General features: G+C 49.2%; 1 protein-coding gene across 9 annotated transcripts in view; it reads right to left on the reverse strand.

The window, feature by feature from the left end:
* The window catches only part of EPB41L4B (erythrocyte membrane protein band 4.1 like 4B), a 159,478-nt gene extending 137,899 nt beyond the window's left edge, over positions 1 to 21,579 (reverse strand). For all 9 annotated transcript variants that reach the window (XR_013535843.1, XM_078374101.1, XM_035254233.3 and 6 more), the window contains exon 1: positions 20,672 to 21,579. Coding sequence is in view for 8 of the 9 variants with exons in the window: in XM_078374101.1 (XP_078230227.1) it covers positions 20,672 to 20,974 (303 nt within the window). In the remaining variant the exon portion in view is untranslated. The remainder of the gene's footprint in view (positions 1 to 20,671) is intronic.
* Positions 21,580 to 22,129: the final 550 nt, after the last annotated feature.

Below are 22,129 nucleotides of genomic sequence, written 5' to 3' on the forward strand. Positions count from 1 at the left end.
CCACCTTCCTTTTTTTTTTTTTTTTTGGTCTCCTATCCCTGCTCTTTCCCTTGAGCAAGCAAACTGGGTAAAAGCGGGTCAAAACCATAGAGTTCTCTGCAGATGCAAAAGACACATATTCTCACTCAAGTGGCCATTACTTGAGGAAAGAGTGGCATCTCTGACTTAGTCTTTATCTACCTGGAGCCTGGCTTGGCTCTGTGTACACAGCATGTCCTCAATAAATGCCTGTCTCTTTGCTGTTCTCTGTCCCTTGAAAATGTCAACTCCTCACAGGTTTGGGGCACCAGGGCAGAGGGGCCCGGAGTAGCAGCGGTCTTCTTTTTCTCACCTGTACGACCAGGTGGCAGCAACACTAGCACCTCTGCTCAGGGTCTCTGTGAACTGAGAGTCCATGAAAAGCAGCTAGCCCAGAGCCTGGCAGACAGCAAACATTCTACAGGCACCAGCTACTGCTCCTCTCCACTTCCGTCACCTATGCTGGACTGCCAGGTATAAGTTCCATTCAGACACTTACCAAACCCCCCTCCAGGTGTCTGACCCACTGGCCTCATCTAAAATACAACTAGAAATGAATCCTAGTTTTGTGGCTCCTTAAAGCTTATACTATTGAGGGGCGTTTTCTTTTTCTGAGACGGTGTCTCACTCTGTCGCCCAGACTGGAGGACAGCGGCATGACATCAGCTCACTGCAACCTCCACCTCCCAGGTTCAAGCAATCCTCCTGCCTCAGCCTCCCGAATAGCTGGGACTATAGGCGAGTGCCACCATACCCAGCTTATTTTTTGATCCTTTTAAAGAAAAAAAATACAAAAAGAGCGTATACTTGCAAACTTTACAAAAACAAGGATCTAGTAAACACAGTGCCAGGGCTCTTCCCTATGGCTGCTCCACATCCTGGTCTCTCAATCTCACTAACCTGCCATGCACAGAACATGGGGGCTGCATCTCAGCACTCCAGCAATTTTCCCCAGTGGATCCAACCAGCAAATCCATTGGGTTCCAAGCACACAAACTCCATTGTATCTGCCCTTCCAGTCCCCACTCTAAATCTGCAATACAGCTAACCACCTCTTCATACGACTGTCCGCCTTCAAGCGCCCTGAAGAGCCAACACTCCAAGCACAACACTTCTCTGCTCAAAACCATTCAATGGTGTTGGACTTCTTTCCATCTCTTCTGCTTCAGCGTCCCCATGCTGTTTCCAAACACGTCCTCCACATGCATGTCCATTACACATCTTCTACCTGGACCATAATCCTCCACCACTTAGGGTAAAAATGAGTCTAGCACCACCTCCCTCAAAGCCATCCTCAATCAAAATCCACCTCTATTTCCAATGAGCCCCCAACATGGCTTTATCTGCCTGGCTAGATGACACCCAAGTAATTCCGCCTGGTAACGTGGTTATGTCAGAAGCATAACGAGGTGGCCATGAGCTAGAAAGACTCAAAAGGACAAATATCACTTCCAGGGTCTTAGCTACCCTAACGGGTTACCATCTAGGGTTGCTGTAACAAAGTACCCCAGACTGGGTGCCTTAAACAACAGAAATTTGGCCAGACACAGTGGCTCATGCCCGTAATCCTAACGTTTTGAGAGGTTGAGGTTGGTGGATTAACTGAGGTCAGGAATTCAAGACCAGCCTGGCTAACTTGGCAAAACCCCGTCTCTATAAAAAATACAAAAATTAGCTGGGCATGACAGCGGGCACCTATAATCCCAGCTACTTGGGAGGCTAAGTGAGGCAGAAGAATTGCTTGAACCCTGGGGCAGAGGTTGCAGTGAGCCGAGATCACATCACTTCACTCTCTAGCCTGGGCAAAAGAGCAAAATTTCATTTAAAAAAAAAAAAAAAAAGGCCAGGTGCAATGGCTCACATCTGTAATCCCAGCACTTTGGGAAGCCAAGGCAGGTGGATCATGAGGTCAGGAGTTCAAGACCAGCCTGGCCAACATGGTGAAAACCCTATCTCTACTAAAAATACAAAAATTAGACAGGCGTGGTGGCAGGCATTCTGTAATCCCAGCTACTCCAGAGGCTGGGCAGGAGAATCACTTGAACCCAGGAGGCAAAGGTTGCAGTGAGCCAAGACCTCGCCACTGCACTCCAGCCTCCGTGACAGAGTGAGAGTCCATCTCAAAAAAAAAAAAAAGAAAAGAAAAGAAATTTATTTTCTCACAGTTCTGGAAGCTGGAAGTCCAAGATCAAGTGTGGACAGGTCTGGTTCCTTCTGAGGCCTCTCCTCGGCTGGCAGATGCCCGTCTTCTCCGGTATCTTCACATGCCCTCCCTCTGTACAGGTCTGTGTCCAAATGTCTTGTTTTTATGAGACACCAGTCATACCAGATTAGGGCCTGCCCTAGGACCTCCTTTTAATTTAAACACCTCTTTAAAGACCTTTTCCCCAAATATAGTCACATTCTGAGGTCCTGGGGGTTAGGACTTCAGCAGATGAATTTGGGGAAGATGGAGGAGGCCACAATTCAGCCCCAAAGAGCTAGCTCCTTAGCCAAATGGGAACAGAAGAACCTGCTCTGCCATGACTGACAGGGATGTGAGGATCCTGAGGTATCCTGACCTCAGGGGTTTATCATGAGGTCAGTGAGGACTGGGAACACACACAAAGCTCCAACGTTCTCCACGGGACCTCAGAGCTTGTTGGTCAGCCTCGGTCCTATCATGAGCCATGAACTTATGCCCAGTAATGTGCCTTCCCGCAGCATAGCCAGCCTGGATCCTTCTGTACCAGGATGCAGCTGTCTCCCTGGCTGCAAAGATAAGATTTCTCCTTCCCATGATGAGAACCAGATGTTCCTAAGCTTTCCTTCAAACATAAGAGGCAGTATAGTATACAGATTAAGCTTACATTTTCTCACAATTAAAAAAAAAATAAGCTGGGCACAGTAGCACGGGCCTGCAGTCCCAGCTACTTGGGAGGCTAAGGTGGGAGGATTGCTTAAGCCCAGGAGTTCCGGGCTGCAGTGAGCCATACCATGTCAGTGTACTCTAGCTTGGGTGACAGACTGAGACCCCAACTCAAAAAGAAAAAAAAAGAAGAGAAAAGAGAGGAGAGGGGAAGGGAGGAAGAAGAGAAGAGAGAGGGGAGGGGAGGGAATGGAAGGGAAGGGAAGGGGAGGGGAGGGGAGGGGAGGGGAGGGGAGAGGAGAGGAGAGGAAAGGAGAGGAAAGAGTATACATGGTATGATCCCATTTTTGTTGAAAAAAACTTTTTCTCCATACTTAGAAAAAAAGAGGCAAGAATATACATCAAAATGTTAATGAAGTGGTGAACGCTTGGTGAAAGCTGTAAAAATCATTTTTATTTCTTCAATCAATAATTCTTAAACATTATCAAATAAATATGTATTACTTTTATTTATTTATTTTTTAAGTTGTGGGTATCTTTTGGGGGGGTGGGTTTTGAGACACAGTCTTACTCTGTTGCCCAGTCTGGGGTTCAGTGGTGCGATGTTGGCTCACTGCAGCCTTCACCTCCCACGCTCAAGCAATCCTCCAACCTCAGCCTCGGTGCCTGTAGCTGGGATTACAGGCGTACACCATCACACCCAGCTAGGATTTTTTGTTTTTTGGTAGAGATAGGGTTTCGCCATGTTTCCCAGGCTGATCTCAAACTTTGGGTGTAAGCAATCCACCTACCTCAGCCTCCCAAAGTACTGGGATCACAGGAGTGAGCGACCAAGACCGGCTGGTTTTTTTTTTTTTTCTTTTCTTTTTGTGGAGAAGGGGTCTCTTGCAATGTTGCTCAGGCTGGTGTGGACCTCCTGGACTCAAGCACTCCTCTAGCCTAAGTATCCCTAAGTGCTGGGATTACAGCTGTGAGCCACCACACCCAGTCTTTTATTTTTATTAAAGGCACAGAACTGATATGACAGGATAACTTTTATAAAAAATAAAATCAAATCAGTACTTTTCTCATTATGTTTTTTCCGTTTTTCTTGTCCTATTCAAGCAACTAGGCTCTTCTGTTCTCACTGCCTTGGGAAAGATATGTTATAATCAAAAAAAGAAAATTGAAAAATTTTTAAAGGAAAATGAAGCAGATGGATGCCGGAACCAGACTTCCTGAGTACCCCACATTCCAGTGGCAAGACCTTGATGAGATAATTTAGCTGTTCTGCATTGCTGCTTCCTTATCCATAAAACAGGGCAGTAGCTACCTCGTAAAGGTTTTGTGAGAATTAACCAAGAGAAGATACATAAAGTCTCAGAACTGTGTCTGGCACATAGTAAGTACCACCGTGAAAAGAAACCTTTACTTGGGGTACCTCTGCCTTTCTGAGTCCTTAAGACCCATCATTCCTCAACATTTCAGAGGTCTTAAAACGTCAGCTGGCTTCCAATACTAGATATACAATCCTATACTCAACCCCTAACATTTGTGGGAAATTCACAGCAATACTGACTCACTCCAATTAAGATGAGAGCTTTAAGTGCACAACCTACCCCAGTAATTCTGTTCTGCAGACCCGAGGGGAACCTCTGATGGTTTCTGCTTCTGGAGCTGAATCATATATTGTTCTTATACCATAGATGAATTCTTTCTTGGTGTATCATCATTGTCCTTCTAAAGGTCAAAGTCAACAGCAGAGACCAGCAGGACAGTGCAGAGGCCAAGAGCACTTAGGCACTGTGTGTTCTCTAGCAGTTGCCTGACCTCTCTGTTCCTCAACCTCCTGTATAACGAGGATACCAACAGGAACTGCCTGCTCCATGTGGGGGATGAGGGGTCAGAGTTAAGCCATGGAAAGGGCTTGGAAATGTAAATGGTCAATACACTTTGAAAACATAATGCTAAGTGAAAGAAGCCAGACATGAAATGCCACGTGTTACATGATTCTATTTATATGAAATACCCAGTGACAACAAATCCAGAGAGACAGAAGAGAGATGAGCAGCTGTCAGGGGTTAGAAACAGGGGCGGAATGACTGCTCAACACGTAGAAGCTTCCTTTTGGGGTGATGACAATATTCTGGAGCCAGATAGTAATGATGGTTTCTCAACATTGTCAATGTACTAAATGTCACTAACGGTCGATTTTGTGTCATGTATATTTTACCACAATTTTAAAAATCACTTGCAAAAAATAAAAAGGTCAATAATGTTATCTGTTGCTTGAATGACTACAAACAGAATTACTGTAACATGAAATGTGCTAGGTCTCATCCAAAACAAAAAAAGTACCCTGCAAGCTCCTAGGAGGAGAGGGAATGCTATATGGGAGAAGTGGGAGAAGTGGGGGAAGGTGGGGTGGTGGGGTGGGAGGATGCGGGGAATGGTGGGATACGCTTCATAAATGTGGCATCATCTGAGACAGGCCCTGAAAGATGGCTAGGCTCTTAAGGGATAAGAATCATCCAATAAGAAGGCAGCACAGGCCGAGTGCAGGGGCTCAGGCCTGTAATCCCACCACTTTGGGAGGCCAAAGCAGGTGGATCACTTGAGGTCAGGAGTTCAAAACCAGCCTGGCTCACATGGTGAAACCCCATCTCTACAAAAAAAATACAAAATTAGCCGGGCGCAGTGGCAGGCGCCTATAATCCCAGCTACTCGGGAGGCTGAAGCAGGAGAATCACTTGAACCTGGGGGGCAAAGGTGCACCACTGCACTCTAGCTGGGCAACAGAGCAAGCCTGTTTCAAAAATTCAAAATAGAAATAAAAGGCCAAACACAGTGGCTCATACCTGTCATCTCAGCACTTTGGGAGGCAGAGGTGGGCACATCACTTGAGGTCAGGAGTTCCCTAACACCTTGGTCAATGTGGTGAAACACGGTCTCTACTAAAAATACAAAAATTAACTGGGCATGGTGGCCCAATGCCTGTAATCCCAGCTACGCGGGAGGCTGAGGCAAGACAATCTCTTGAACGTGGGAGGTGGAGGTTGCAGTGAGCTGAGATCCCACCACTGCAGTTCAGCCTGGGCAGCAGAGCAATACTCCGTCTCAAAAAAAAGAATAAAATACAAATAAAAAAGAAGGCAGCACAAGCACAGGTACACAGGTGAGAAGTAAAAGGGGCACTGGGGAGCTGCCAGAGAGTCACCAGGGCAACAGCCATGAAGAAAACCTGGAGAAGTGGACTTGGCCTGGAAATGACTTTAAGTTTAGTTTAGTCATTTACTAGCAGTGGGATACGGGGCCATAATCTTACTGGTGAGCTTTCTATAACATAAGAACACCCAGAATTTTCTCAAGGAAGTGCTGTAAGGTTTAAATGAAACAACGAAAGGGCAAAGTCTGATCTAAATCTACAACACTACACAAAAGTAAGGGAAGGAGGCCTGTAAACATTGTTTCTCAAACCTGACTGCAGCTCAGAATCACCTGAGGAGTTTTAAAAGATTCTGGGTCGGCGTGGCAGCTCATGCCTGTAATTCCAGCGTTTTGGGAGGCCAAGGTAGGTGGATCACCTGAGGTCAGGAGTTCAAGACCAGCCTGGCCAACATGGCGAAACCCCGTCTCTACTAAAAATACAAAACTTAGCCGGGCATGGTGGCATGTTCCTGTAATTCCAGCTACCAGGCAGGCTGAGGCAGGAGGATCACTTGAACCCAGGAGGCGGAGGTTGCAATGAGCCAAGATCGTGCCACTGCATGCCAGCCTAAGCAACAGAGCTAGACTGTCTCAAACAAACAAAAAACATTCCGGTGAAGGGGTTCCACCTCCCAAACCCAGCAATCTTGGTGGTAGTAGTCAGGGGAATGCCTTAGAAGCTGGACTTTGAAAAACTCCTCAGAAGACTCTAAGGATGCAGTAAATGTTGAAAATCACTGTTGTATTAATAACTGAGCAGGCAGCCAGCCCCCCAAAAGGCAGAAAGTAAAGCAATGCTTTGAAGGCTAGAAGACTATACAGAGCTGACCCAAGAGTCAAGGGGATGGAGAAGCCTGGGACTCCTGGGGAGAGGGGATAGAGGGACTTGAACCTTCATGTCCTCTGGGGAAGCAAGCACTGGAGTCCTGCAGACCAGGAGATACTGCACAGCACGCTGACTGGGGCCACCAAGGCAAAGTCAAGGCAATGCAATCAACAATTCCATACCCCACCCCAAATGAGCTCCTTTAGAGCAATGCCCATCTTTGACCATTTTGTATTCCCTGCACAGGGCCTTACATACACTAGACATGCTGTTGTTTGTTTTTCTTTGAGAAATAAATGAAATCGCTGAAACAAAACAGTTGTCAGTAAATGGAAACAACCTTAACTAGCTGGAAAACTTACCTATGTGGAAGAGCTCATTCCCTGAAGTGAGTTAATAAATGACATTTGCAGTATTTCTATTATAGTACACACAATCCTTTTCCTTTTAAAAGACAGCATGTAATTTTTCCTTTATTTTTCAGGAGCCTCTTTAAATAAGAGGAACTTCACCACTTTTAGAATAAAGCTAAATACTTCTGGACTTCAAAGAAAAATAAATCCCACAGCTCTAGAATACCGAGGTATCCTAAACAAATACCTCCGACCTTAAATTTCCTGCTCTCCCATTACAATATCCCATATCCCAGACCTCCTTTCTCAAGTTTCACTCTGAAGTGTCCCGATGCATCTGTCAATGCCAGCTGTGTGCATGACCTGAGCCAGTTCCAAGGTAGCTTGGGCCCCTCCCTGGACTTTGACCAGCCACTCTTGCTATCATCAAAGTGGCGCTGATGCCACCCAATACAGATTGCCACTGACTGAGCAGGAGGTAATATGGGCCTTCAGTCTCAGGCCCGAGCAGGCAAGAGCAATTAAAGGACTCCGGTCGGAGAAATGCCATGGAATTGGCTGTAGAGAGTGTGCTGCAAGTTAATAACTAACCCCTGTAGGCTTTTACAGCCTACCAGCCTTCCCTGGATGATGCCCACATCCATCACACAGGCTGGAGAGCTGGAGAAACCCCCAGGCCCCATGTGCGGGGGTTGAGAACCCTGGTCGCTTTCAGAAAAGGTGACAGAGCCTCAGAGAGGCAAAGAGGCTGCTGGATGTCATTTGTAAGAGCTGGGGAGCTGTGTGCAGGAAGCCGTACTTGTTACACACTCATTACTATTCATATGCCACAGGTGAGCAGCAGCAGGCTGCAGTGAGCAGCCGTGGGTCTTCCAAGACAGACGGGAAAGGCCTTTCCCCGTCCCAAGAATGAGAATTTGGACCAGGTGTTCTCCAAAGGCTCCCTCAGTAGCGGACCCCACTGGTTCAAACTGTCCCACACTCAGCACAATTCCCTTCTCATTGATTCTGCATTCCCTAAAATGTCTGCTGGCATCTCCAGCCAGGAGAGACAGAAAGGGCTCATGAAGGGCCTGGCGAGTGTATGAAGGGGACCCAAACAGGAGTGAGCTAGAGGGAGGAAGGACCCATGCTCAAGGAAGACATTCAACAGCAGGGTTGGGGAGCTGATGAAGAAACAGAAGGCAGACATGGGGAAAAAAGACGCTTTCATGAAATCTACTGAAAACTTTCCAAAGACAAGGAATTTAGACTTCTTCAAAGAAGTAACATCCAGAGAAAAAGAGGAGGATGGCTGGGCTTTCTGTCACGCTGAGCAGAGGGCAGGACTCCTGACCATGTCATTGTCCTCCACCTTGTCCTCAGAGCCCAAAGTTTCCTCTCTGGTACTTTCCTAGTTGCTCACTCTCCTAGGGTGAACTCTCCCCTGCCACTCACCACCTCCCATCTTTACCTCTGAGATGGTTTAAAGTGCTCTGGGGCATTTGTCACAACAGGTACAGTCACTGGTCTCCACTCAACCTTCTTAAGGATAAAGGATCTGTGTGCCCTGATCAGATGCTTGAAATAAGGCCATCCCTTGTACTAACTGCCTCACGGGTGACTAATGTTGAGGATGCAATCAACAAAACCAAGAAAGCAGCAAACTGTAATGGGACAAATGGCCTTACTTCTTCAACAGATAAACGGCTCAAAAAGGTGAGGGGGTGCTATTTAGGTTGAGAGCCTTAGATGGAATATCTATCAAATGCAATGAAAGAACCTTGCTCAAAACCAAAGAAGAAAATTCGAACACTGACTAAATATCTGACACTAAAAAGTAATTGTTTGTTATTTTTAATAGTATTAGGGAAGGGTGTGTGTGTGTGTGTGTGTTTGTGTATGTGTGCATATATTTGAGATAAGGTCTTGTCATGTTGCTCAGGGTGGCCTTGAATTCTTGGACTTAAGTGATTCTCCCCTCTCAGCCTCCCAACTAGCTGAGACAATAGGTGTGTGCTAGCACAACCAACTCTATTTTTTAAAAACTGGTCCTTATCCTTTAGAGATACATACTGAAATACATGTTTGAAATTACATGTTTAGGCCAGGCACCGCGGCTCACATCTGTAATCCCAGCACTTTGGGAGGCTGAAGCAGGCAGAAGCAAGCAAGCAAAAGCAAAGCAGCTGACAATGCCAAGTGCTGGAGAAGAATGGATCAGGGAAGTCAGGATTTCAAGACCAGCCTGGCCAACATCGTGAAACCTTGTCTCTACCAGAAATACTAAAAATTAGCCGTGCGTGGTAGCGCTTGCCTGTAATCCCAGCTATTTGGGAAGCTGCGGCAGGAGAATCGCTTGAATCCTGGAGCCAGAGGTTGTGGTGAGCTGAGATCACACACTGCACTCTAGTCTCCAGAGCGAGACACCGTCTTAAAAAATATATATAGAAAAGAAAAAAGAAATCACATGTTTAGAATTTGTTTAAAATAATCAGGAAAGGGCAGTAGGGAGGGGTATAAAAAAAAAGGAGAGTGGCCATAAACTGATAAGTACAGAAATGAAGGCAGAAAGTACTTAGGGTCCATATATAGTTCTCACTACTTTGGAATATGCTTAGAAATTTCCATAATAAAAACTTCAAAAAGAGTGGGCAGAACTGATGTGAATACTATAGATCCCGTAGTTGCTCTCACACAAAGCCAACAGCAGCACCGACTTCAGCTCATTCACAGTGAAAGTGAAGTCAAAACATTAATTCCTACTTAGGAAAGACCTGCCAAGGAAGCTTGACAGTTTGGGGGCGCACAGTGTTCGCTCCCTTGTTCCACTGAGATGACCTCAGAAGAAGGGGAAACAGGAGACAGTCTCATGAAGTCCAGGGCCAATGAGAAAAATACAACTGCAACTCCACCTAAAAACACAGGTGAAAATCATAAAGCATTCTGGGAGGAACTACAGGTTGTAACAACATATGAAAGACACTCAACCCTGGTCAGGTGCAGTGGCTCCCACGTGCCAGCACTTTGGGAGGCTGAGGTGGGAGGACTGCTGGAGGCCAGGAGTTTCAGAACAGCCTGGACAACATAACCATATCCCATCTCTATTATTAAAGTATGTACACACACACACGAAGAGAGAGAGAGAGATGGATAAATGAAAGGTACTCAACCCCATCAACAACTGGGGGAAAGCAGAGACCACAAAGGTCCCATTAACTCCCAGTATCCTGTTAAAATTAAGCAAAGCAGCTGACAATGCCAAGTGCTGGAGAAGAATGGATCAGGGAAGCTTTTATAGGCTGTGGGGATTCTGGAAAACCATTTTGTGTAATTATAAAGGGCCCCGTCCACTCTTCCTCCCAGGTACACACCCAGGAGAGATGCTTCCTGGCACATGTACACCAAAGACCAATTCCAGAAAGTTCAAAGCAGTATTTTCTTTTCCCAATAGTTCCAAAGTGAAAACATCCCAAATGTCCACAAAGGATAAATTCCGGTATATGCATGCAATGGAATAATACAGAGAAGGAAGAACTCCAGTCAGCTCATTGACACAGATTCTCACCAACACAATATTGAAGGAAAATTCATGTCTATACAGTTCACAAACCTGCAAAACTAACATCACATTGTTTAGGAAAAGGTACACAGGCAGAAAACCTGTAAAGAAAAGTAAGGGGATGAAAGACGCACTTGAGGACGGAAGGAGGGGAATGTGACTGAGGCGGAGCATTTGGGGACTTCCACAGCATTGGTGACAGTCTTTGTTCCTAAGTTGGGTGGTGGGCACAAGGATGTTCATTGTGTTGTTTTTCTCAAAGTATTCATGTTATAGAGAGGCTTTTGTATTTATATTTCATCATTTAAAAATCTAAAGAATGTGCTGGACAGAGGGCTTGCCAACACTGAGCAACTCAGACAAAAATGTAAGGGGGAGAACAACTTGTCTGCCACACACCCCCAAACGAAGCCCAGACAGCCTTGGAAGATGATCAGCACGACGCAGAAGAGTCCCAGGGAAGAGGTGTCAGAATCCAAGAATAAAACTACGAGGTGAGGGCTGGGGACATCCAAGTCTCCGGTGGCAGTGCCACAAGTAAATGGGTAGGACTGAGTTAAGAAGGTCCAGACCTGCGTAAACATCCACACTCAGATAAATGGATAAACCGTATGTGGCATACGCTTACAAGAGAACATCACTCAGCGTTAACAAGGAAAGCAGTTCTCACACCTGCTACCTACAACATGGATGAACTTTGAGAATATTATGCTAAGTGAAATATGCCAGACACAAACGGACAAATACTGTAGGATTCTACTTATATGAGGTACCTAGAGTAGCTAAATTCATAGAGACCAAAAAGTAGAATGGTGGTTGCTAGGGTTTGGAGAGAGTGAAAATGGGGAGTTAATGTTTAACAGGGACTGAGTTTCAGTTTGGGAAGATGAAAAACGTCTGGAGACCGATAGTGGTGATGGTGGCAAAACAGTGAGAATGTACTTCATGCCACTTTACTGCATACACTTAAACACAGTTAATATACTAAATTTTATCTTATGTATATTAATACCATGATTTTAAAAACAATTCATAATTCAGGGTAGGTGCAGCTGAGCAAGTGAGCAGGCAGAGCAAAGGAGATGCATGTCAGGCCGACTTCAACCCACCTGAGCGAATGCTATGCAGCAGACAGCAGCATTAAGCTCACGAGAAAGGCATGGAAAAGCCACCCCAGGGCTGAGGGATGCCAGCTCTGCAGGCACCCGCTGAACCAGGCAGTTGGCATCCTTGCAGCTGCAGGGTAGACCATTCCACCCTGGGGGAATGAGCTGGGTAACAAGGAGCACCGGATGATCCCACGGGTGGGACAGGACCCTTGGAATATCATCTTCCAGTTCTTAGCTTCACGAAGAAAATGCTGGGCACTCAGCCAGCTATGACTTTGGGGAAAAGAACCTGCAAAAAATGCTGAGAAATGGTAGACAGAATCCAAATGCCAGAGATGCTGAAAGGCAAAGTGGTTCAGAAGAGACGAGATTTTACTGCATGAAATTCTGACCTTCCCCGGGAGTTCCAAGAGAACCCGTATTTAACACAGGAAGGCTGGGTGTGCACAGCATGAGCTGAGGGGAAGAGCACTAGAAAATGAGTCAGGAAACCTAAATTCAATCTGGCTCTCCCAATACTTACAAGCAGAGTGGCCCTAGGCCATCTGCTCTTGGAGACCATCTGCAAAGGGGATGATAACGTGCACCTTCCCAGGCGGCAGCGATTAAAGGAAGCAACACAGATTCTGCACGCCTTGGAGATGGGGCTGCCTGACGCGTAAGTGATCAGGTGCTTTGCATAGCAGCCTCCAAGCCCCCAGAGACAGGTATTACTCACTCAAACTACATCACACACGGCAGAGAATAAGGGTTGAATTTAAGTATTCTAGAATACGCACAAAAGAGGGCACCAAACTGGTGAGAAGCCTGTCAAGAAATGTGGATGGGGAGGAGAAAAGAAAAAACATTTTTAAAGGATATACACCACGCTTATAAACACATATACCAAAGCACAAAGATGGAAAGGAACAAAGTGAAACCAACCAGTTGCTATGCAGCAGGATAGGAATATGAAAATGTTTTTCTCTGAGATAATTTTAATGTTGTTCTATTAAGCACTTTTTAAAAACATCACCTACTTCTGAATGTTGAATTATGGCCATCAAACCATTATGCACTTGAGTGAAATGACATTCAATGAGTCTAACTAAAGAAGTACATCTGATCCCTGGAAATCCCAAGTGGCCTGCAAAGGCGAAAACCCTTTGGGGACTCAGGGGTCCCCATCCAGCTTGGAACCTCCAGGGCAAGCTCAGAGCCTTCCCATGCCCCTCACCCAGCTGTACTGTCAGAGACCTTCTCAGACCACAAATCAAGCTGGCGTCTGCCTTCACTAGCTACATGACCTTGGACAAGTTTCTTAACCTGTCTGCTAAGCCCTGATTTTCTCCTCTACAAATCAGGAATAACAACAGTAACCATCAACACGGTTTTTATGAGGATTCAACAAGAAGGGCACCTAAATTGGTCTTTCCGAAGGGCTCCTGACATCATCTGCATTTCAAAGGGTACTCACTTCCTCACGCACTCCTTTAAAATCCAGGGACACAGCCAGAACTCATCTGGCTCCCCGACCCCAAGAAGCCCAGAGCCCAGGGATCAGGCTTTTCTGACCCCCATTGTCCGTGCACTTGCACCTGCTGTTTCCTCTGCCCAGATAAGGCTGAACCCCTACACATCCTTTGGAACAATTCCATTGTCACTCTGGGATCAAACCTCCAACTGCTCAGGTGTGGTGGCTCACACCTGTAATCCCAGAGCTTTGGGAGGCCGAGGTGGGAGGATCTCCTGAAGCCAGGACTTCCAGACCAGCCTGGGCAATATATCGAGATCCCAACATTACCAAAAAAAGGAAAAAAAAAAAAAAAAAAACACCTTTCCAACTCCAGACCACAGTTCAGTTATTCACCCCCGGCACCACCATATTGGTTTATATGTATCTATTTACACTGTCTGCCCCTCTAGACTGGGTGCTGAAGAAAAACTCTTCTCTCTCCGATACCCCTTCCCCATGCTTAATGCAGTGTAAGGGCTCGGTAAGCCTCTGCTGACTGAAGAAAACATACTGTGAGCAAACAAAAACATTTTGGAAAACAATTCAAAATAAACCAGAAATTAAATCAAGTGGGACTAGTAAAATTAATCCATCTCTAGAGAGAGGCCATGGAGGCTGCAGAAGGAGTGGGATTAGAGGGATTAGGGTGGGGGCACACCAGGGGTGTTGCCAGGCTCCAGCCCCACTCTGCCAGATCAGCTCTGGCTGGTAGCAGAGTCATGGGCAACCTGGGCTGGATAGAGAGTCAAGACCGCCCCATAGCAGGTGCTCCCAGATGCAAGGGGACTCTGAGGACACATCAACAAGACCTTTAACCTGCCAGCAAGAGAAGGTAATTGTGGTGAAAAGGGTCAGAGTACCAGGCAGCTTGCTTCTTACCAAGGCAGGGGCAGCAGACAGCAGATAGTACAGATGGCTAACCAGCACTGGGGGGCTCCCCACTGCAGTTAAGAGTCCCTGGAAATGTAGAGAAGAGGGCCAAGGGCCTCACCCTAAGGAGACACAAGCTCCAGGTCTACCGTCCTCATTCAATTGTGCTGAGCTGGTGGGAAAGAGAAGTCCATCAACCCATATAAGTGCATCATTTAAAATACATGTTTATATCTAAATATGAATGAATAAAGCACAGATGAATGTGCACCCCAATTTTAACAGTGCTTATCTAACAAAACTGTAGATGTTGTTCCAACCTCTCTGCATTTTGGAATGGATCTGTGAGGAACACATTCTAAACATGAAATAGAAGTGGGGAGGGCAGCACTCACCTGAACCTCGCAAACACACCCAGATGAATCAGCAGCCGACCCTGCCCACAGGCAGCAGCCACTGGCTAGAGGTGGAAACTGGAGTGCAGCTCCCACTGGAGGAGAAGGCCCCAGGCAGGACAGAGAGAAGCCCAGGGAGGAGTCCACCCCCAGTCGGCCAAAGGGAGTCAAGAAGTGGGCAAGGATGGAACACGTGTTTTGAGGACAAATGGTAGGCGGAGGATTTCTGTGGTTGCCAGGCTGGATTTCTTCTTAGCCCCCACGCAAGAATTTAAGGGAAGGCCCCACCCCCATCGACCTTCTGCTATTTCAAAACGAAACAGACCTGTGCCTTCATCCACTGCAGTGTACTAGGAACAGAATTCAATGAGATTATGCACGTGAAAGTGCTTAGCAAGTTAATATTTGTTCAGAGCCCTGTACCAGTGTAGGGTCATGCTACTGGCACGGGAGAGGCTGGGCTGCGGCCCCTTCCCCCTGCAGGCCAACCCCCGCCCCTTATTAACACTGCCAAATCCGGTAAGCGAAGAAGGGGAGTTAGTGCTCTTGCTTGTATCATGGACACCCCCTTTGAGAAGGGTGTTCGTTACCCCTCTCTCACCCACCAACTCCATCTTCCTTTTAAAACAAAGAATGCATTTCCAAAATTAACACAAACTCATGACCCACTAGATACCCAAGGCCTCATTCCAGGTCTGAGAGGGGGTGTGGGTGGGGTAAACACTGGAAGGCCACCTGTAGCCAATACCTTCCCCTCAGGGACAGAAAAAGCAAGCCACCCAGACAGAGGTCTGGGATAAGGCAGGGTGCCCATGGCAGCAGAGCCTTGGGAAAGACTGCAAATGAGAAGCTGTCTTCTCCGACCTCCTGCAGGTCCCTAATTTCTTCCCAACCAAGAGTGAAGACAGTGCTACCTCAAGCCTTCACCCTCCCCAGCATACTCACCTGTCTCCACCTGTGAGCTGCTCTACCATCACCTGCTTTTCCTAGCCAGGTTCTCAGCACCCCTTACCCGACAAATGCAATGGCACAACTGATCTCCAGTCCCTCCTCTAGCCCTCCACTCCACTGTGACAAAAATGGGCTCTCTAAAGTACAGGTCAAGCCCCAGCTCAAAGACTGCCAACCCCACTGCCACCCGCCCCCGCACTGCTACAGCAGTTTTGAACGCAGGGTGTAGCTGCCTCTGTTCTCAGAGTTCTCAAGCCAGGGTTTTTCACTGGCTGTGAAGGGACCACCTTCCTCAGAATCACCTGGAGTACTTGTTAAAAGTTGAGCTTCCTAATCCACTGAATCACAATTTCTGGGGGTGTGCTCTGGGAATTTTAATTGAAAGAAAAAAAATCCCAGATGAACTTTGTGTACACTGAAGTTGGGGTCATTTTGCTTGAGTTTTTCCACTGTTTGGAAAAATCTGTCCTATTTTCAACTGCCAGGAACGTACCCCACCACGTTTCATGATCCTGTGTTAGGAGATGGGGTTAGTCTTCCCCTACGCTTGACACCTACAGACACTAACAATCAGGGTTCCCAAAGCAGCCTGTTCCAACTCTTTCAACGACTGACTAAAGGGAACTTTATAGCCACAGACCACAGTTTCCCAGTTTCTCCAAGAGGTTGGGGAGGTGCTGTCCAGGGTCCCTTTCAACTCCAAAATAAGCCATATGACCTTTACGTTGTATCATGTATGTTATGTCAGATCAGAGGTTTCAGTCCTAAAATTCGAAAAACCTGCATTTTACTGTTTTTACTGAAAAAAACATCACTTTTCAAATCCAAAGTAAAACTTTTAAAAAGCATTTCTCATACTACATCCAACTTCCAATTTCCACTAGAGAAGAGCCAAGCAATGGTTAGCCTGCCTGGCACAGATTTTTTTTTTTAATGTCTATTACTAGAAACTTTTTCAAATCTTTCCAGAGTCCAAAGTAGAGGAAGGAGAGGTTTCTAAGATTACAACCTACCAGCAACCTTTTAGCACTCTGTTGCACACTGAGGCCTTCCCATCACTGAATCCTCCCATCATCCCCTTGGAAAGACCAGGAAGTGAATGCTCGGAGGGCTGAAATTGGCCACAGCTGCAGAGCCAGGGTGTAATATGCAAAGGTAGATCTTTGAATTCTGAAGTCCTCCATGTTTGCACTGGACCACAATGAGTTGATGTTGAGTTCCAGATGCAGGGAAGGCAACTGCACCAAATGCAACAATGCTCATGGGCCGTTCCCTCCAAAGCATGGCGGGACTGCTAACTGGCTGGACACACGTCCTCACAGCTTTCCACACTGAGCACACAGGGCAACGGGAGGCAGGGCTGAGCAACAGCCACACGAGCAAAAGCGATGCCAGGGATTTAGTCAACAGAGAGCTAATATGAGTCAACAGTGGGTGCCGCTGCCAAGCACACTAATGGGATCTTCAGCTGCATTAATAGAAGGAAAGCATCTAGGGCAGGCCGAGGGAGGGAGTCCTGCCCTGCTCCAACCAGACCACACCTGGAGGGTCGGGCGAGGCTGGGCTGGGTTAAGAGGAGGGAAGTGCTGTCCAAGGCAGGGCCAGAGTTTCTGAAGAGGACTGGCTCAGGCTGGGACTCTGGTTGGCAGGGCGAGAAAGGGCTCATCTGGAAGCTGGGTTTGTATAGCAAGTCCACTTCAGACTGCATGTTATAGACAGATTTTTTTTAGAAAGATCTTTTTACTCACATTTTGTTTTATCAAAGATTGAAAAGCCGCCGCTGACTATCCACAGCAAAGGTTAAGAACACCCAGGGACCAAGCACAGTGGCTCATGGCTGTAATCCCAACACCGTTGGGGACTGAGGCAGGAGGATCTTTTGAGTCTACAAGTTTGAGACCAGTCTGGGCAATATAGGGAGACCCCATGTCTATAAAAACAATATTTTTTAATTAGCCAGGGGTAGTGGTGCACACCTGTAGTCCCAGCTACTAGAGAGGCTGAGGTGGGAGGATTGCTTGAGGCCAGATCAAGACTGCAGCGAGCTGTGGTCATACCACTGCACTCCAGCCTGGGTGACAGATGAGACCCCATATCCAAAAACAAAACAAAACAAAACAAAAAAAACACCCAAGGATGCCAGATGACTCAACCTACCACCAGAGAAGGGGGCTCGAAGCCCTGTCAGAAGAAACAATTGCTGCTGCTTTTCTCTTTATTATATGTAAAAATTGGCCCATGGCTTTCCCAAGGGAAACTGGACCTGAGGTCCTATATAATCTCAAGTATCAAAGTCTCCAGGAAGTCCTTCCAATTCCCCCATCCCATCCGGCCCCAGCACCCTGTCTGGGTGTGCTAGAATACAAGAAACGTGTTTTCACCTGCATTTCCCAAGAGCCTCCAGGCCACATCTCATTCACCTTTGTGTCTGCAGCACAGAGCTTGGCACACTGGAGATGCCCAATAAATGTGGTCTGGACTGGACTGAGGTGCCACAGCACGGTCACACACTGAGGGTGTTATTGTGTTCCAGGCAATTTCAGAACACAAGTGTCCTGACTAGGGCTAATAAAAAGGTTTATGACAGCACATAGCCAACTTTTAGGAGGTTGAGCAAAGGAATTCTCAAGGCTAACGCAGCCTGAGGGTTTTCATTACAAAGGAGCCACAGTTAGCCTGGCAACGTCCCTGGGTGCCTGAGAAGCCAGTTTGGGGTATCGAGGTCAAAGGTAAATCCTATCTTGCGACAAGCAGCAAGGCGACACCAGGGCCCAGGAAGTGGTAAAAATCCAGGAACACAAAAGAGAATAATGACAAGGGGGGCCAAATGCCAAAAGGACAGCATAAAGAGTGAGCCCAGTGAAGTGAGTCTGAGGAGCAGCAAATGCTCCAAATGCATCAGGGAGCTGCTGGCCGCCTGGCGTTAACCTCGTAACTCAGAATTAATTACAGGAACACACACTCAGATCTGGGAAGATTAGAAGACTGTGATGCAGACCTAATATCTAATAAATCTTTAAATCGATGAGCTGTGCCCACTGGCGATTTTTCTTCATCTTTCCTCCCTGAGAGCTCACATGACACAAGCCAGCATTTGCTTTTTATTTGCCTGTGGAAAGGGGCATATATGTGTGTGCACGTGCATTAAAAAAAATGTGAGCTTCGCTAAGTCACATCATAACGGAATCAAGAAACCTGCCATCCTAGAAATATCTGGGATCAGGGAATTCTTTTGTCAAGCAGCCTTTTATAAAGTGAAGAAACCTTTCAGGATGCAAATGTTCCCTTCCCCCACCCTCCTGTGAGGGCTCCACTGGCTGTAATCAGTCAGCTTTGCTGTCCCAACCTGTTCATTTGTGTACCTGTTTAGATCTATTCACCATACACACCATTTAAGCCTTTCTCTCGGAGCTGACAAGCAACACATTTTATAAACGAATCATCCCCAGGGAACAGATGAGAAAACCACCAGCGAGGAGCACTGTCAAACTTCCCAAGGATAGCATTCCTCTCCCAGATCCGAGATGCAAACTACGCCACATCCTCTCCTAACACAAGCTGCCCACTCCAGAGGCAGCCTGCTCCGCTATCCTCCTCCCCTGCTCTTCAGGCCTCCTCTCCCAGCTGAATAAAAGCTGGAGAGCCCCATTCTTGGGGAGCAGTAACATTTTAATGCTATTTTAAAGTCAACAGCTCTAAGCACCCGAATGTTAGCTCTTTTTCCATCAATAAAAATGCCCCAAAAGGGTATTTTCATGTTCAGAGCAAAATGATATCTTACGGAGAGCACAAAGAACCACAAAAATAAAATTGCCATAAATTGAAACTGTCTCAAAATTCAACCTACACCGGGAAGTGTTAAACTCCAGGCCAGGCAGGATGTGATTTTCCCGTCTGAGACCCTTTTCATATGTGCCTAGTTTTCACACAAAGTCCAAACATTTCTCCCACCCGGGAAGGCCTATACGCTTCCTTGGAAGTCCGCGTATGTTATTTCTTCCCTTGACAGCCTCAAGATGATCTGCAACATTCATCTAAAGCTCAATTACTGCTGTGTCCTCAGTCACACCCGGAGATTCCCGAAGGCACCGTCTGCCGCAGCGCCCGGTGCACAGTGGGCGCCCAGTTAATGTGTGGTTTGATTTGATCTGATCTGGCCCCTTCAGCCAGGAAGACTCACTGGTAACTGGACGCCCTACAGGGAACGGCAGCGCCGGCCTAGCTCTCAGCTGGCACGGGGCGGGGGTGCAACCACCTGTGGGCGGGTGCCCGGGACGCAGGCCCAGGCGTTGCTGCCCTGGGGTGCCCCGCCGACCCCACGCAAGGTGCCCGAGGGGGAAAGTCCGGCGCGCCTGGTTCCGCGGGCACCCCGGGATCGACTCCCAGCGCCCCAGCAAGGGCTCTGCCGGTGCAAAGCGGGCAGGTCCGAGAGAGCCGATTCTAGAGTTAGCTCCCAAGTCACCATACTCCTGCGAGGCTGCGGGGCATGTGGGGCTCCAGGAATGGGAGTGGGGTGTATCCAGAGGGTATCAGCAGAGAACAGAAATGGTCTAACCCCCCTCCCAAACTTGGGGCGCCTGCAGGCGAGAGAGGCTCTCCTCTCTGCTGTCTCACCAAGGCCTGATGGCGAGTCTGCGGGGGACAAGCTGGACACCCCGGGACGGCCTCACATTGATTTGAAATTTTTCTATCCAATAACCCAACATCAGGAAGACCCTGCGGGAAGCTAGGGACGGAAGGGGACACCGGCCACCCGCGGCAGGGGGGCGGGGTCTCGGGACTTGGGGACTGTGTGTACTGGGGAGGGGGCGAGGCCCCAAGGACTAGGTGGGCACCAAAGAAAGCGCAATCCCGCGGCACAATGTGCCAAGGAGGGGACGCAGGCCGAAGGGGGGGCCGGAAGAGACCGGGACGGGTGGTTTAAGAAGAAACAGGGTTAAGGAGTGGTCGGAGAAGGGAATGGGGGAGGGGATCCCCAGGGAAGGGCCAGGGGAGCGCCCCCAAGGCAAGCACCGGAGGAGGGGAAGCTGCCCCAAGGGGCACGGGGTGCCAGTGCTCCAGATCGGCCCCGTCACTCACCGGCAGGTCCACGCTCACTTCGGTCCCGTCGAGCAGGAAGACGCGGCAGTAGAGGGTGGCCTTGGCGGCGCCGGCGGCGGAGATGTGCACGACCGCGCCACCCGTGAGCAGGGGCCCGCCGCCCGCGGGGAACACGCTGCCCCCGGGAGCGGCGGGCAGCGCCGAGGAGGAGGCGGCGGCCGGGCCCCCCCGTGGCCCCCCGTCGCGCTCGTCCCCCAGCCCGGCGGCCCCGCGCCCCACCGCGCCCCGCGCGTAGCGCTGCATGGAGCGGCGGCCAAAGGTCCGGCGCAGGAACCGCAGCATCCTGGCTGGGGGCGCCCCCTGCCTCCGCCCCCTGCGCCGCCGCTGCCGCTGCGCCGCCGCCTGGGAGCGCCCCGCGACGCCGTCAGTGCCCTCGGCCGCCCGCGCCGCCTCTCGCGGGCTGTGGCCCGGGGCTAGCTCGCGCCGAGGCCGAGGCCGCGCTCCGGCCGCCTGCGGGGCGCGCCGGCCGGGCCAGCGCCGGCTCCAAGTGGCCGCGGGCGGGAGGGCGCGCTCGGGGCCGTCCCGCCGCCGCTGCTGCCGCTGCCGCGCGCTCTCCCGGGCCGGCGACCTGCGCGGGCTGCCGAGGGGCTGCTCCCGACGGGCGGCCGCAGGCGGCCGGGGGGGCTGCGGGGGTCGCGGGGGGCGGGCTGCGGGCTGCGGGCTGCTCCCGCGCCGCGCGCCGCGCGCCAGCCGAGGGCCAGCCGGAGCAGGGCGCCTGCGTGCTCCTGGCGCGCTCGCTCCCACTCGCCGCGCCGCGCCCGGGGCCCGAGGAGGCCCCGCCGAGCGCCCTCTCCCAAGGCGCCTTTTCCTGAGCCCGCAGCCCCCGCCTCCCACCTGGGAGGCTGCACCTCCAGCCGCCGCCGCCGCCGCCGCCGGGACTGCAGCACGCCCTCCTCCCTCGGGGCTGCGCCGGGTAATTGCTAGCCGGGTCTGTGCTGCCCCCTGCCGGCAGGAGCGCCCCCTGCTGCTGTAGGTGTGCTCACGTGTGTACACGTAGGTGAGCACACACGTGTTTCCGGCGCCCAGAGCCCTGGAGGCGCCGAGTGCCCCCTCGCACTGATAGGAAAACAGGGCTGCGTGACCCTCTGGGAAGATTTGTCCCGGAAACCAGACAGAGAGAGAATAGCACTAGGTTTCACCTCTTGGAAAAATAGCACTGTTTCCTCTTCCGGAAAAGGAAAAGGAGAGGGGTGGACTAGGTAATCAACAAGGTAATCTACAAGGTCCTTGCTACTTAACTTCTGTCCATGTAAGATCTCAGAGCTGGGAAGGCTCTTTCAGTCATTCCAGTCCAGTGGACTCATTCCACATAAGGAAGTTGAGGCCCGGCGAGGAGAGGAAGTATTTTTCCAATATACTACGCAAGGAAACACCTTTCCTCAAGATCTCAGGTCCAGTATTGAGATAAAGGCCTGCATAAATATCAGAAAAGGTTAG

Source organism: Callithrix jacchus, chromosome 1 (genome assembly GCF_049354715.1).
Source record: "Callithrix jacchus isolate 240 chromosome 1, calJac240_pri, whole genome shotgun sequence".
Classification (NCBI taxonomy): Eukaryota; Metazoa; Chordata; class Mammalia; order Primates; family Cebidae; genus Callithrix; species Callithrix jacchus.